Raw genomic sequence first — 16,621 nt, forward strand, 5'->3', positions numbered from 1 at the left:
TCTCAGCAGCAAAATTCAGGAACCTGTGAGTGAGGTTCGTCAGTGTGCTGCCACTGTCTGCATCAACAATATTATGGAACCAAAAACACAAGCAATTCTGAACTCTTCCCAATCACACGAGGGGCAAGAGAATCTTTGTGAATATAAAATTCAACTTCTAGCAGATGAGAGCAATGCAGATAAAAACACAAACTTCAAACTCTGGTGAGATTCAGTGGTTTTGAGAAAGATCTAGCACCACTTGGCATTGTCTTGGTATCTTGAGGTCTTCATGCTAATCTATTTAACCCTTATGCCAGACACTCCAGGAGGCTAGGCCATATCTTTAGAAGATAAGAAAGACAGAGAATTGGGTGTCCTGACCAACATTTCAAGGCAGAAGAGGTCTAAACTGTGGTCAGAATGAGAATTTCTTCAATCTCAGTCTCTTCCACGTTCCTTAGGGAGTCTCAGCAGTTAGGGGACAACCAAGTTAGTGGTCATAAACAGGTCCAGTCCACTCCATACTTAGAAATCTATAGTTATATCTGCTCTGTGGTTAAAGACAGAAAGCAAACACAGGATTCATGGGCCTAAACTTGAAGATGTGGGCAAAGGTACAGGTTTCATGGTTAAGTGGTAGATGAGGTGAAAGATTCTCCCCCCTCCCCCTCAGGCCTAAAGTAAGCTGAGGTTATCTGGTCAGTGACTCCACTTGAAGCTGAACCACTGAGTGACAATCTCTTGGGACTGGCTCACAGTGGCTGTGGAAGGATAGGTCTCTGGCCTCATCTGTAGTGTGTGTGTGTGTGTGTGTGTGTGTGTGTGTGTGTGTGTGTGCGCGCGCGCGCGTGCACATACACATGCACATGCATGCAGGCAGCCAGAGGTTGAAAGCAGTTGTACTCCTTCATCACTGTCCACTTCATTTTTTGAGTCAGGGTTTCTCATTGAACCGGGAGCTCATCAATTCAGTTAGGTTGACAAGCCAGTGACCCCCTTTCTGTCTCTACTTCCCCAGCTCTGGAATTACAGGCAGGTGACATCCTATCAGGCTTTTGACCTGGGCTCTGGACTCTCCCAACTCTTGACCTCGTGTATGTATGGCAAGAACTCTACTGACTATTATCTCCCCAGTTCTCAAACACTATCTAAAACACCAGAATCTTCCATTTCTTGCCAGCTTTGTTCTCTTCTGAGTGGTAGCCATGTCTGGGTTCTGTTCTACCTCAGCTCCTTGAAGCACAGAAGAACACACAGGGCTTCTGTTTCCTCTCAGTCCCAAGGATCTGACTTACTGGCTAAGAGATTTTAAGCTTTAATTACTGCTGCTTCTTCTGTGGCGGAGGACCCTTGACATTAGCAAAGATCCCCACACTTGCGAATATCATCCAAGGGTTCTACTTTTCCTACAAACACAAAAACTCTAATCCAAAACTGTGAGTGGCCCATTTAGACCCTTAACAACTGTATCAAGAAGGCTCTAAAATCTTCCAAGACGCTATTTATGATCTGTGTCTCTGGAGTCGTGTTTTTGGGGAGATGTGCATGCTTTCTGGGTGCATCTTCGCATCAAAGGCCAGGTAGTCCTTCCCAACTTCTTCAACATTGTCGGTCTCTTCGCCAATAAGCAGTCTCATGCAGGCTGGAACATTCCCTGGGTGGCTTTAGGAATTGCTTATTCTTGTTTCTGGAAAAGAAACTTGAGGGGGCTCTTGCTTCACAGCTCAAAATTGCCCACACGCACATACTGCTCTTTCCTGAGAGTTCCCATTCTGCACGAGGTACCTTCCATGCCTTCACTTCCCTCACTGGCACCCAGAGCAGCTCTCTTTGCACAGCCCTTTCCCCAGGGAACGTGATGAGGATGGGAGGCCAAGTTCATTGCCAGGATAACTCTCTCTTTCCAGCTGCCTACCGTTCAGGCAATGGACTTCAAATCTGACCTTTGGAAAAACTACACATGACCACAAGTTTTGACGCTTCGGGGGGGGGGGGCGTCTCTGGGAATATGGTCCAGGGCCCTTCTGAATTTGTGTTTTGGCTTCTTCTTTTCTGGTATGCAGTCTTACAGACACTTGCCTGAGTGCTCCTATGATCTTTGTCCACTGGGTTCTGATGATTTTCTTACGAGAAACACGTCCCTTTGTTTTGGGGGCTGGGTCTTCCTACCTATTTGGACCACTTGCAATTCAGCATCACTGAAAGGCATGCCTGACAGAGGACACACAGGTCCTGAATGGACCATCACTTCCACAGCAATTGAGATGGTGACAGGAGAGTCCCACATGGTTTCCAGCTACAGATCCCAAAGCCTAGATACTGATTCTGAATTACTGAGAAAACCCCTAATCAAGCCACCAAGTCTTGAAAAAGCACTTTAGTGACCCTCCCTTTCATATCTTAATCAACAGTGAGACAATTAACCAAATGACTAGGATCTCTGATTTATAAGTCAAATGGGTCGAGCCAACAGTTCCTAATATGGTAAGTATAGTATTGAAATTGGACAAATGGGTGAGTTAGAATTTCCGTGATTGAAGGCATAGAAATTTGACAGTCTAACTAGAGAACAGGCAGAGGGGAGAGAGCCATCCGCACACCAAGGAGAGAGACCTCGGCAGAAATAAGACCTGCTGACCCCTTGGCCTTGAACTTGCAGGATGAAGAGCCTCCAGAACTTTGAGGAACTAAATGCCTGCTTTTAAAGCCACCCAGGCATTCATGCTTCATTATGACACTAATAGAGTCACACAGGCCACAAACAAACACAACCTAGAGGAGGCGACTGAGCGAGGACTGTTGAGGTGAATGCAATGGAAGTGTGGAAGGGATTAGGTAATCTTAAAGGGAATCATCTTCATCAGGGAGGCGTCTCCCAGACATTCAAGGGCCAGCCCCTCTCAACATACTGTGCTGATAAAGACATGATGGAATGGGAAAGATATTAAAGGGGGCAAAGATAGAAAAGTCAGTGACACACTGACTGGCCTTGTCTGGGGTGCTGCTGAAGCGAGGAGCCCCTCAGGAGTCCTACAGGGACAGAACATTGTATAAGTCAGGCAAGTGACAGGCTACAAACCCAACCTGCAGGGACCTTGGCCTCAGGCTGTCTGGATTCCTGATACAGGTCTCCTGGACAGTTTAGAAGCTCCCAGCATTCTCTCTTGACTCTTGGCATTACCAAACACATGGCTGAGTATCTGCCTCATCTGATGGGAGACTTACAGCATGTGCTCTTAGATACATGCACCAGTCAGAGCTTACTGTCCACACTGTCGGGATAGCCTTCCTCGTGTGCTAGGGCAGCCCAGTGATCCAAACTGTGGTGACAGCAAGCCTTCTGATAGCAGTGCTCTTGTCCCTGCAGGCCTTGGCCGACTGCCCCACATCTGAGTTCTCTTCCACTAAGGACCCACCACGAGAGAAAACCAGATGTTGTCATTATAGCTCTATCCAGATCTTAGCCATCATCTAGCTGGTGAACTTACCTGGTCCCACTATGACTCTCACTCTGCTGTGCTTGCCTTCACTCTGATCTTTGACCTTTGGAAAAATGACCCTAGCAGTGGCGAGTTCTAGTGGGGCATGTTGGCGTGCACACTCAACACATCACACAGCACTTAAAACCTACCAACTTGCTCTGATGGGCCCATGTTAAGATTGTACCACAAGCACAAATATATCTGGGAAGGAAATGTTCACTCCTCAAACCGATCGCAGAAAATCCCAAAGGGAAAATCATTTCTGTGGGTAGACAGCATCTGGACAAAGGGTACTTGTACAAGGTCCCAATTCAGAAGCCTTATCATCCCCAAGCGTGGCACCATCTAAGCCACCCCTGGTAAGGTGGCTAGCATGGAATAGAGAAATCCTTCACTAGTGGCTATTACCACAGTGTTAGCCAGTGAGGGACTTTCTGTGTGTGAGTGTATCCAAATAATGTTTCTGGTCAACAGATACTGTTTGTAGTCAAAATACATTAATATTCCCACACAACAGATTCCAAGGAGGACAAATGAAATGTTTGAATAACCCAAGCATTGTAGACTCCTGAATACTGTTCTTTCACCTTTATACTCATTTTTTTCCTTCCTGTAATCACCCACAGACGTTTCTTAAAAAACAAACCTGATAACGTCAAAAGATGAGAAAGGCTAAACTCCGAGAAAACAAAGAGACCATAAATCAGGAAAACTTTGCGGTTACTAGAAAGACACTTTAATTTTCTAGACAAAAGGCTGCATTAAGGAAGGATAATGCAATAATCAAAGGTGAAGGGATCTCCATTGTCTGGCGTCTTTCTCTGTGGGAATTTTCCCACCCCTGACAGCTGTAAAGGGGGGAGGGGCGCTGGCTGTGGCTGCGCCTTTATTCTCTCACCCCTCTTCTCTCCGCGTACCCCCGCCCCGTTCTGTCAGTAAATGTCTGCAATCATATTCTTGAGCTCCTGTGTGATTTCAAGGTTCATCTCTCCCATGCAGCTCAAACACTAATTATCCCAGCTGTAATTAGTAAGATAATTAAATACTGGCTCACTCATCACTCTACCTTGGGTCGGGTCGTGATTCTCCCAGAAGACCTTGAGCAGCTCCTCAAAGCTGACGCGCTCTGGCTCGTACACAACCCTGACGACTTCTGCATGGCCGGTTTTTTCTGGAGAGAGACAGAACATACAACCCAATTTTACTGATAACATCAAGTCATTGCAAGCTGTTGGTGCTCAAAAGACCCCGCAGATGGAGGCTGAACTCTTCTCTCTGATGGAAGGGCACAAGTGTAATTGGATTTCAGCTACTGGGCTCATCCCAGTCTCTGTCCCCAGTTATAAAGGCACAGTTATCCCCCTGCAGTTCCTGGGATGAAGACTTCTCCTGCATCCCTTCGTATGAGAACTAAACTCCACTTTCATTTTTCTCCCTCTCTCCTCCCTGCATTTATTCAGGTGTCGGTCATGTGTGTGGGTATGCATATGGAGGCTTCAGGCGGATGTCGGGAATCATTCCTGGTGGGTACACATATGTGGGCGTGCATATGGAGACTTCAGGCGGATGTCAGGAGTCATTCCTGGTCACTGTTCTACCTTATTCACTGGGGTACACTTCTCAGTCAGACCTACAGGTTGACAATATGGCTACTCTCCTTGCTGTTGCTCTGAGGACCTCCAATCTCTCTGCTGCTAGAATTACAGGCGAGCTGCCGCTCCCACCCTGACTTTTATTTTATGTGGGGGCTTGGGGACCTGAACTCCAGCCCTCACACTTGTAAAGCACATGCCTTAACTGCTGAGCCGTGTCCCCAAGCTGAATTTTCACTTTTCTAATCTGACTTTTATGAAGTCTAGAACCAGTCTGACCCAGTACTTAGGACCGGAAAATTGGCCAAAGGGACTTGCTGATTTCTTTTTACATCATCCTATGCTATGCGGGACAGGCTCAGCTGAAAGTACAGTTCCAGAGAGAAAAGCCTGTAGGAATAGACTGCGAACTCATCCCGATTAGATATACTAGTTTAGTGGTGAGACACAACAGCTGTGCTCTGAACACTGAGGGTGGAGTTAGACAGAAGCACCAAGAAGGTTCATATTTTCTCTGCCCAGTTCCTCTCTGTGGTAAAGATCAATGTCAGAAAATGTCTTTTGCAGAGTACACTGTGAGTGAGTTTGTTCTCACGGGCAACCCTGAAGCTTCCAGGATGGGAGGGACATGCATGCCCACATACTTCTCACAACTGTCAAGTTCATGTTCTTCCTATTGTCCAGTCTCACACCCCTGCACAATAGGCCTCCCCAAACAACACTATCTCTGTATTCAAACCTGCTCCCTCTCTCTTTTCTGTCGCCTTATATATTGTAAAGAATTTGGCCTTGTCCAAAGAGAGGTCTGGTCTTTGCCCTTGGTGCCTGGGAGATAAACTGTAAGATATCCAACAGAAATGAGACTGTCCACACTGAATTTTACAACGAGGTGAACTCTACTCTATAGTCTTAAGGCGGTTCTGACCATGCAGAAAGAACGACCATGAGGCCTTTGGTTGGCATGCTATACTAGTTAACCTGGAGGCCAACTCCAACCACACTGACAATCATTCCGTTGATCATGCCGACATGAAAGGCGGCGCCTGCATAAAATCCTGGGGCACCAAGGCTCGGGTGAGTTTTGCAGTTGAGCAATGCCTTGTACACTGTCGTGCATAGATGCTGGAGACTAACTTATCCCAGTTCTGCTGGAGAAAGTTCAGAAGTCTCCGGAACCCATCCAGACTCTGTGCTTTGCATCTCTGACTGATCTGGAGCCCTTCACTGTTCTGGTAATTAATCATGACCATTCTTAACACTGAATTCTGATGGCCCTTCATGCAAATGACCAACTATGAGGTAGTCTGAGGAGGGAGCTCTGAACTTAAGACTCAGAAGGTCAGAGGGTTCACTTGCACGTGAGCTTTCTTACTTTAGTTCTTTCTGAGAGCAAAACAGACAGAAACTCCATTTTACGAAGCAGACAGCCATGATCCACATAGGTTAGATCTACACAAGGCCACACAGCTAGTGAATATGGGCACTACAACCTAAACACATGTGCCTGCCAACTCTGCATCCAGGGACCACTCACTATGACAAAGGAGACCAAGCAAGGTGAACATGGGGAACCTGAGCCCAGAAAAGGAATAAAGTCTCTCATTCACTCTAATTTTTAATATGTAAATTTATTTCTTTATATTATAGGAGTGATGTTCAAGAATAATATTAAGTCAAGAAGATGTAAGGAATGTAAGAGAAGTAACAAGGAGGAAATCAAATCACCCACGGCAATGAAGGTTTGTGCGAATGGCACTTACACTCACGACATAACACTCCATCAGATGGCTGTCCGATTCCTTCTCACCCATTTCCTATGGCTGGGCATTTACACGGAATCCTATGTCAAGCCACAAATGTAAATATTTTCCCACACTTCAGAGGCATCTCAAGTCACAGTTGAATAACTGGAATGTCTGGATCAACACTTATAAATATTGAAAGATTTCTTGGTGCCCAGTGCCAAACTCCTCCTCAGTAAAGCCGACCACATTTGCCTTCCCCATGAGCAGCATGAAGGCCGGTCTCAGTCACTATTATGGTCTTTTTAATCCGTAGCATTCATAGCTGGAGGAGAGGGTTCTGCGTCAGCTGGAGTGGGTTCCTTATTACTAAACACTGAATTTCATGTTAACTGACCAATTTAGTTTTTTCTTTAATGTTGGTTGTGTTCTTTTTACAATGAGCTACTAGTGGTTAATATATTAAAATTTATTACTAATTAGTTAATCCAGACAATTTTATTCAGATACCATAGTAATAAAATTTAGTATCTAAGCAGATTATTTATTTGTTTATTGTTTCCCCCATTTCTTGTGTGCATGTGGCCCGTGTGTTTTCATGTGTGGGGGTACAGATGTGGAGGAGCACCCATATGTGTGCATGCTGAGGCCTGAGGATGATGTCTGGAATCATCTGGTCCCTCCCTCTTCTGCCTTGTTCTTTGAGGCAGGATCTCACAATCAAACCCAGAGATGACCAATGTCAGTGTTGCTAGTCAGCCTTCGCTGGGGATCCCCGACTCCACCTTTAGGGACTGGAATTACAGGTGAGACACCATGCCAATACCCATCATATACACAGGTTTCATGGATCTGAACTATGAACTCACACTTGCAGCAAGCACTTAAACCACTGAACCTTTTCCCAGTCTTTATGTTGACAGGTATAAAAGGAATGGTCATGGGCAGCTTAGACCATACGGCATGAATAACAGTGATTATAGCAAACACGTCTGGTCTATTATACATCTGATTTAATCATTTGAAATGTCAAAATGAATGATTTAACTACTATAGTGATTCAGTGACTTGATAATATGAAAAACATTAAGGGGCCAGGGTGGGGGAAGGGCTCAGTGGTATGGTGCCTGCCTCACAAACATAAGGGCTTTGGTTTGGATCTCACGCTCCCATATAAAGAAGCTTGGCACAGTGGTTCTTCTCTGTAACAAATCTGGGGTGTTTGCTGTACAGACAGGTGGCTCCCTAGAACCTATTGGCCAATTAGCATAGCCAAATCAATAAAATTCAGACTCAGGAGAGACTGTGCCTCAAAAAATAATGTGAAGAGTGATGGAGAAAGAAACCTGATGCTGACCCCTGACCACCACACACATATATATGTGCACATACCCACATGAATACATCTTATACACACACACACACATACACACACATACACAAAGCATTTAGGCCCTCTGAATGTTAAAAATGGTAATGATATGTTGTAAACCTGACAAATGTTTTGGTATAAAAAAGCGTTGAAACCCGACAAGACATATGTAAGCCAGAGATGCAAGCAGGTGCTTCACATAGGAAGCAACAACTGCACTTTAAGACATGACATGTGCAACGTTTTCAGTGATTTAGTGAAAGCCAATAAATGCACACTGGAACGATAGTGCGCCGTTTATTATTTATGACCTCTGAAAAGTGTGTGGCGATACTGAAGAAACAGTGAAGCCCGCTTCAGTTGACCCATGACAGGGCAAAGATGGCTAAGTTGTTTTAGAAAGGTCACTTGCGTTTGTGTAAAGGGCCGGGAAAATGTTCACATGCATCGATGAGGTGAGCCAGAAGTCCAACTCATGAGTGTAACCCCCGGTAATGGGAAGATACATAAATGCCCAAAAGATTTACTCTTCCATTTCTACAATGGTGGAGAACTGTAAGAAGTGCAGATATATTTGATTAAATATTGCTATTTTGACTGCACCAAAACAGTGGTGATCATACGCACAAAAATGTGTGTATATTTTGTGGCTGGCTTATTTCACATGGCATAATGTCCTCAGATCTATCCATGCTGCAACATATGCTAGAATGTCCTTCCTTTTGTCCCATCCCATGGTGTGTGTATACATGTTCGCATGCATGTATGAACCATATTTTGTTTACCCATTCAACCACCAATGGACACTTGAGTTCCCTCTTCTGTTTAGCTTCTATGAACACAGAATACAGATACTGCTTACTGTTTACTGGTGCAAGAAAGACACGGCTTCCTTTACAGATGGGCAAGCTAAGGTCTCTTTGCAAGTTTTCTCACACAGTCACACAGCTAAGAAGCAATGGGATCCAAACCCGCCACCAAGCTTTAAGTGCAGGTGAATTATTTGAGCATCCAATGACCCCAAGTAAAGATTTTAGAACAGAGGAACTGGAAGCCACCAGGAGAGAGCAGATGGTACACAAGCAGTGACCCATATGAAAATTCACACCTGTGTGGCAATGGGTACCCAGACTGATAGCAATGTGGGATTAGGAAGAATTTTTTTTTTTACTTTTACTAGTGGAAGGGGGAGAGTAGGTGTGGAGGCCAGAGGGCAACTCTGTGACGTTGGTCCTCTCCTTCTATATAAATGTGGGTTCCAGGGATCAAACTCAGGTCACCACATTTTCAGAGTAAGCTTCATCCTGTGATTCATCTCGCTGGCCCGGAAAGGATTTTCCCTCCCTAGCAAACACCTCTAGCTATGATTTCCACCAGCGTTATTTGTAAAGAGGCTTTAAGAAGCCTGGCCATTTAAAGGAAACTATCATTTAAGTTCAAGCCCCAATTTGCATTGGCAAACAGTCCAGAGGGTGCCCCGGCCAAGCTCACCTTTCCGTTTCTTTACTTTATTTCTCCAAAGCAAAAGAACCTGCGTAAAAATACACACTGCAAATGATCAAAAGGATTCAAGGGACTCAGGAGCTTTCCGGACATGCCCCAGCTTGGCAGGAACGAGCTAATGCGCTGAGCTAATTTCATTCCAGAGGCCAAACTGCAAACACTGTTTTGTGCTTCTGAGATAAAAAGGCCAGATCTTAAAAATATTTCGAGCTGCGTCTTCACATTCCATCGTGCAAATAGCATGATGGGAGCGATGTGCAAACACGCTTGTTAGCAGTTCGCTGCAGCACGGCAGGTGTCTGCGCTGCTGGACAAAAGTATCTTGAGAGGAAGAAAGAGAAGGGCCAGGTGCTCTTTCTGAGCATCTTGCTCCATTGCCTGGTCCTCCAGGTCCAAAGGAAGGTCCATGACTTCAGAGGACGGGGTAATGGGCCACTGCTTCCTGGAAAAAAAAAAGCACCTAGGAAGAAATATTGGGGTGTCTCTGGGTAAGGATGGCCAGGTGTCATCCAGACTGAGCAGATTCTGGAAGCTTGGGAGGCTGGGTAGTTGGGTAGCCTCTTGGCTATTTAGCAACTATACGGTCTCCTGAAGTTCCTTTTTTTCCTCTGAGCTTTGGCTTCATCATCTACAAAGTGAGAACATTAATAGCTTTGGCTGCACAGAACTGTACTCAAGATTAGTTCTGTACTAAATTTTCCCTATTAACCACCCAGTCTTCAATAAGAAGGGTCCTTGCAGGTTCAACACTGTCCACTAGCCTAGTGACACACCATCTGCTGCCTTACCCTCCTCACTCCTAAGTCCTATGTGAGCTTCATCTCCCATGCTAAATAGGACAGCTTCCTTGCAAGGGACAGCTGTACGAACGGGCGAGCTATACAAACATATCACAAATACATCCACTTCAACTTTATCAATAATAGCCGCTTTAGTATTGTTATGATATATGGTATCGGTGTGGTATTGTTATTTAAGGCTCAGAGCCTTAAAGGAAGGCAGAACCAGGTGAAAAGTTGGAGAGAAGAAGACAGGGGAAACAGAGGTCACTAACTCTTTGTAAAAGTCTGGGATGAGAGCGAGGAGCAGATGGAGAAAGGAGACCTCATATTCTCCAGTAGGAATGGTAATATAGCCGGGTAGCACAGGTGCCAAGCTCTTGATAGGAAAGGCTCAAGCTGACCCTCACCATGCCTCAGGGAAGGCAATATTACCATTCCTATTCTTTGGAGGAGAAAAACAAGATACAGAAACCAAGAGATCTTTCCCAAATATATATGAGGTGAGAAAGACTGGATCTCAAAGTCCTGCTAAGAAGGCTCAGGGATGTGGGGAATGTGAAGAAAGTGTAGATGGCACAAAGACAGGTTCCATGTATCTTGGAATGTCAGAGTCACAGAAGGGCATGTTCCTTATGACTGGAGAAGGCAGAGGTGAGTGTGGGGGAGGGTAGAGCATCCCAAAGACAAAGTCACAGAAAAGGAAGGGATCCAGGGAGGGTAAGGGGAAACAGGCTTGAGCTCCCTGCCCAGAGCAGCTCCTGTGGCCTTGTCATTGGTAAAGGCTCATGGCCATCTATTCCCCAGCTACCTACTACTGTCAATAAGACAGGACCCCCTGCCCATGCCTTGCCTGCTGTTTCTGAATCTGTGCCTGCCTTGCAGTAGTATCACGGCGCTCTGGGTGGTTTTCAGGATGGGTATTACAATGCCCATTTATACTGCTAGGAAAATCAAGGCTAAGCTCACAAGCAAAGGAGACAACCAAGAATTTAGCGGAGTCGATAATGCTCCCCCATCCTCTGTGCAGTGGTATGTGGAGCCCTGGTCATGCCTTAGGGCCCTCCAGGATGGGTGTGGTCCTAGCCTTGTTTCCCACACCCTCCTGGATTCAGGTCCCCTTGCCACCTCATCCCAGATCCCCCATCCACAGAGCCTCTAAGTTGCAATGTAGACTCAATGCCTCTTGATAGCCAGCATTCTCCAGAGCCATACAGAGTCAGGGGCCACAGGAAGGGCTGGTACACAGGGGAGATCATAGCCCTTGGGATTCAATGGGATCAGCTTGGCTCAGGGCCTAGCTCCTTAGGACCTCAGTGGAGTTGTGACCCCGAAGTCACTCAAAGGGTCTCTGTGAGGAGGAGGGCTGCACTCAGAACCCAGAATACGGAAGGGGCTCAAATGATTCCTCCCAAACCCCAATGGCCAGTCCCTCCTGGACCCTCAGCCCCACAGGGTCAGCTCTCTGCAGGCGATGCATCCATATGCACTGTCCTCCAGAATGTTCTAGTCTCCCCTGCAGGACACAGTGAGATCCTAGAGCGAAGAGACAATAACAGCCGCTCTTCCCTGCGGCTCCGTGGGACGGAACACAAGATACAATGTGAATAAACACACGTGGATCAGACGAAAACACGCACTGAATTTTCCCACCACTCATTTAGACCTCATCCAAATGGAAGTCCACGAAGATGCCAACACTGTCCACAGCTAGCCTGATGGCACATGCTGGGCGTGAACCTCCTGCCCCTAACCTCCCAAATCCAGCATGAACTCCACTTCCCATCCTAAAATGGACAACCTACCTCCCAGAGGAAGATACTGAATGACTCAAAACAACAATAACACTGTACAGCCGGGACAACAGGATATCTTATTTATTTGTTGATTTATAAGCATGAATCAAATCCTACCCAGTCCCACATGCTGTGCCAAGTATTGAGGACTCAATGATGACGAATGGCGCCAGAATAATAACGAGGAGCCCCTGCCCCGCGGGTATTCCCTCTCGTCGCGGTCTAGGTAAGGAACTGATCTTTTGAATAAAAAGATCAGATCTATATTATTTACCCTGCAGGCTGAAGGAATGGGAGAAGGGAGCTACAGAGATTTTTTTTTCATTAAATAATAACCGTTCTTCAATATCCCGCATCCTTTCCCTGCCAACCAGATTCAGCTGAGCCGCAGAACCAAATAAAAGAGCACAAAAAAGACCCAGGTGTTTGAAGGGAGAAGACGGGCAAGAGGGTGGATGAATAATATTCCCCCTTCCCACACGAGATTCAGAACACTACTTTCCTCCTGCTAATTAACTACACGGAGGTGAGGTGTCAGCTCAATTTCATCTCCAGCTCCCGCCGATAGAAAATGCGATTTCTAACAATGTACTCATTATAAAAAAAAGTCCTAATACATCAAAATTGGATGCCCTGTGGAGTTCATTACAGGATCTGAGGAGCGTCTATGCTGCCATTTTATCTTGGCTTTCTTCCTTTTGTCTCATCCGTCACTTAAAGTGTCCAACAAGAAATGTAAGCTTTTAAAAAGCATCCTATTGATTGAAACATAGGAGGAAAAAATCTGTTAGAGTGATTGTATTTTTTTTTAAACCTGGCCCACCGTGGGGAGACATGGTGGGAGTGTCAGAATCTGCTGGTACATATTGTATGTGGACATATCATCCTGAGACTATTCTCTCAGAGGGCTGCGATGACCACAGGTGGGTCCTTGCTCAGGAAAATGCTCCGAGAAGGCAGTTACCTTTAACTTTTGGTGATCCTTGGAGCTTCTTACTGTTGCCAGGGGTATGTGAAGGTGAGAGTTGGGCCCTAGTATTGTTTCTGCCTGCTACATGCTGATCGCAGAGGTAGACATCACCAAGTGAGCTGGGCTTACAGGACAGTGAGTCAATGAGGTATTGATGTGTGTAGTAGCTGATGTCCGATTCACAGCGCTGTTCCAGTGCCTCCCTACCAGGAAACAGGTAGGCTGCGGAAGGTATCAGCAGGCAATCTGCAAGGCACAGGCCTTTGGAGCTGAAAGAGCAAATGCAAACTTCACTGGACGATGGCCCACTATTAACACAGGCATTGCACACTGAGAAAATGGGACTCATTGAACCAATGAGATTAAACCCTTCAGTATGAAAGGAGGCCATGTGTTCCTGGTCACCAGTGGGCAGCACAAGGAAAGCAGATCATGACTACATCTAGGATTGTTTGTGGTACTTTTTGGAGATTTATTTATTTTTATTTCATGTATATGAATGCTTTGCTTGCATGTATGTAAGTGTTCTACTACATATTTGTGTACCTGGTGTCCTTGTAGACCAGAAGATGGGCCTAAAACCCTTGAAACTGGAGTTATGAGCTGCCATGAGGATGCTGGGAACTAAACCCAGGTCCTCTACAAGAACAGCAAGTTCTCATAACCATCTTCCCAGCCCCTGTGGCACCTTCTGAAACTCATCTTCACCCCACCCCTCAACTCCAGAGTAGAATTCCAACACAGGATATGTGGGGTGAGACATGGAAGTCTAATGACTTCCGTGGGTCCTTCTGTTCAGAGCTGGACAGCAAGGCAGGCATTTGGAACCCATGGCTGTGAAGAAGAGTCTCCAACTTTGAAGGGTCTCGAAGGTCACTTGCCTATTTTACCTCATCCCGCAGCACCACCCAAGTAGGGTGCACGCTATGTCACAAAGCAGCTCATGTCTCTGCTAGACTGTCCTAGCTGCTGAAAATTTCCATCTTTGCTGGTCAAAATCTTCCTTCTACACTGGACCCGAGTTGTGCCTCTTAGAGACTATCCATCCCTTCACGGTGACTCTTCAGAAGGCTCAGGCCTCAGAGCATTGGCAGTTGTTAAATGGGCACTGACTAGGAGTCAGATGCCGTACACCTGAGGCTCGAATGCTAGAGAGTCACTTGCCTTTTGCCCACAAGTTGCTTGTCTGTGAAGCAGGGATGATCACACATGTCTCATCCATCCTGTACTACTGTGTAGGAAGCCTCCAACAACGCACGGACGATGGAAAGTACTTTGGGTACCTGCAGTAATCAAATCCACACCCTGCCATTAGTTACTGAATCTGTGACTTGCTATTGCCACACACCAAGAGTGATGAGCCACAGTACAATGCAGCTTCATCCCTCCACCTCGGAACTATTCTAAAAATTTAGGATCTGGGTTTGCATGGCTGTATTGGCAGGGTCAGCTCTTGGGTGGGTTTATTTGGGTAAGCTACTGAGAGTAGGTTTGCATAAAAAGTATTTGTGCTCCATGAGAACTAGAAGACAGCTAGAGACCCCACTCCCCACCCCCACCCCCACTATCATGGTGACAAAGATCTTGGAAACCAAGTCTGGTACTTCTTCATACCCGTAAAAAAGCATTCTCGGCTTTGAACGACATGCGCGAGGAATGGCATCTTACTGGTGGCTGCTATGATAACCCAGTAGCTGCTTGCACAGTGTGGCCATGGAGCTGCTTGAGGTTATCCACGGAGAAGTGCACGCTCCTTTGCATCTCACTCACGTGACATTTGCTTTTTAAGCCTGTGTGATAGTAGCATACTTTTCCAATTCACATGGTGCATTGTATACAAACACCCCACACAGAAAATGTCCTGGTGATCACAGGGCAAAAATGGTTCTGACCTATTTCAGTGTCTAGAGTCATGAATGACAACATGCTCATACCTTAACTTGGGGGAGGGTGGTGTTTATTAGTGGTGCTAGAGGTCGAATAGAAGTCCTTGCATATGCTCAGTTCTACTGAACTCCATCCCAGCCCCCAGTTCATCTACTTTTGAGAGAAATGTAACTAAAATCCAAACCTTCAGATTTATTTGGAACATAGCCCCACATAGAAGTACTATTGGTTGCCTAGGAAACATTGGCACTTTCCACCTGTTCAAGTCCAAGATACCCACTGAACCATGGAGCACACAAAAAAATCAATCCCACATTGGTATCTCAAAAGTAAGCAAACAAGATAAGCAAACAAGGTTACATCTTTCTAAATGAATACAGTTTGTGTATTATAAATATATGTGTGCGCATGCATAATATATGCAATATTTATATATAATATAAATATATTCTAATTATTATATATTAGTGTATATTAATATATTCTATATAAAAATATATTCTGTTATATCATGCATTGGAATGTACAGTATATCTTATTATATTAGAATGTAATATTAATATATTCAAATATATTAGTATCATATAATCTATATATTAGAAACTCTTTAGAATATATGCATAACCCCAAATCAGGCAATTCTAGGAGCTTAGCTCACTGGAGTCTAGTAAAACTATTTTCAATGACCATGACCATGATATTACTCCCACAACACCCTAGCTAAGTGGTAGTCACTAAACTATTGCACCAATGGCTTCCTGTAGAGCCAAACTCAGCTGTAGCTAGATTAATATTGGGAATCTTTTGACCTTGATTAGTAAGCATTGACGACAGCTAGTAATTAATTTGGGACCCCAAAGACATGTCCTTGGGAGCATACCAAATGGTTTCAACAATGAAGAGCTGGTAAGTTGTGCCAAGGACATCCGCACTGTAGTCAGAAGGTGACTCAGATGAATTCCTCAGCCTTCTCTGGGTCGTGGGTCCCTCAACCAGACAGCAGTTATAATAAAGATGCCAAAAGGGCACACTGTCAGGATTACATCACACACACACTGGCTCTGTTAAATACAAATTAATTTCCAATGCCTAATTTTCTCTACCCCTGTCTGACAAAGGTGGAAATTTAATAAAAATAAGTCAAGAATCATGGCTCCACACATAGTACTAGACAAAGCCGCGATTTGCTGAGCCTGCTCTCAGGGAACTCATAAAAACAGGAATAGTATGAACTGGGCATTGTGGGAATGGTACAGATAATTCTCCAAAGTTCATAGAGAGGGAAAAACAGAGAAGGCACCACAGAGAAAGAGCATGTAACAAGAAACTAGAAAGTGGTGTGTATTCGTTTTACTTTTGCCGCTATGATAAAACACCATGACAATAGCAACATAAGGAAAGGGGGCTCATTCTGGCTCACAGTTCCAGGAAAATATAATCCATGGTGGCGGAAGAGGCACAGAGGCAGGAACATGAGGCATCTGTCCTGAAGCACAGCAAGGGGAACAGGAAGTGT

General features: G+C 45.3%; 1 protein-coding gene across 4 annotated transcripts in view; it reads right to left on the reverse strand.

Annotated features, from left to right (window-relative positions):
- Window positions 1–16,621, reverse strand: part of Msra (methionine sulfoxide reductase A) — a 317,284-nt gene that overhangs the window by 110,396 nt on the left and 190,267 nt on the right. For all 4 annotated transcript variants that reach the window (XM_041673412.1, XM_041673436.1, XM_041673421.1 and 1 more), the window contains exon 4: window positions 4,531–4,635. In XM_041673412.1, the coding sequence (XP_041529346.1) occupies window positions 4,531–4,635 (105 nt within the window). The remainder of the gene's footprint in view (window positions 1–4,530; window positions 4,636–16,621) is intronic.

The sequence above is a fragment of the Microtus oregoni genome, unplaced genomic scaffold, assembly GCF_018167655.1.
Source record: "Microtus oregoni isolate MIOR12 unplaced genomic scaffold, Mior012 000001F_ref0000356, whole genome shotgun sequence".
NCBI classification, from domain to species: Eukaryota; Metazoa; Chordata; class Mammalia; order Rodentia; family Cricetidae; genus Microtus; species Microtus oregoni.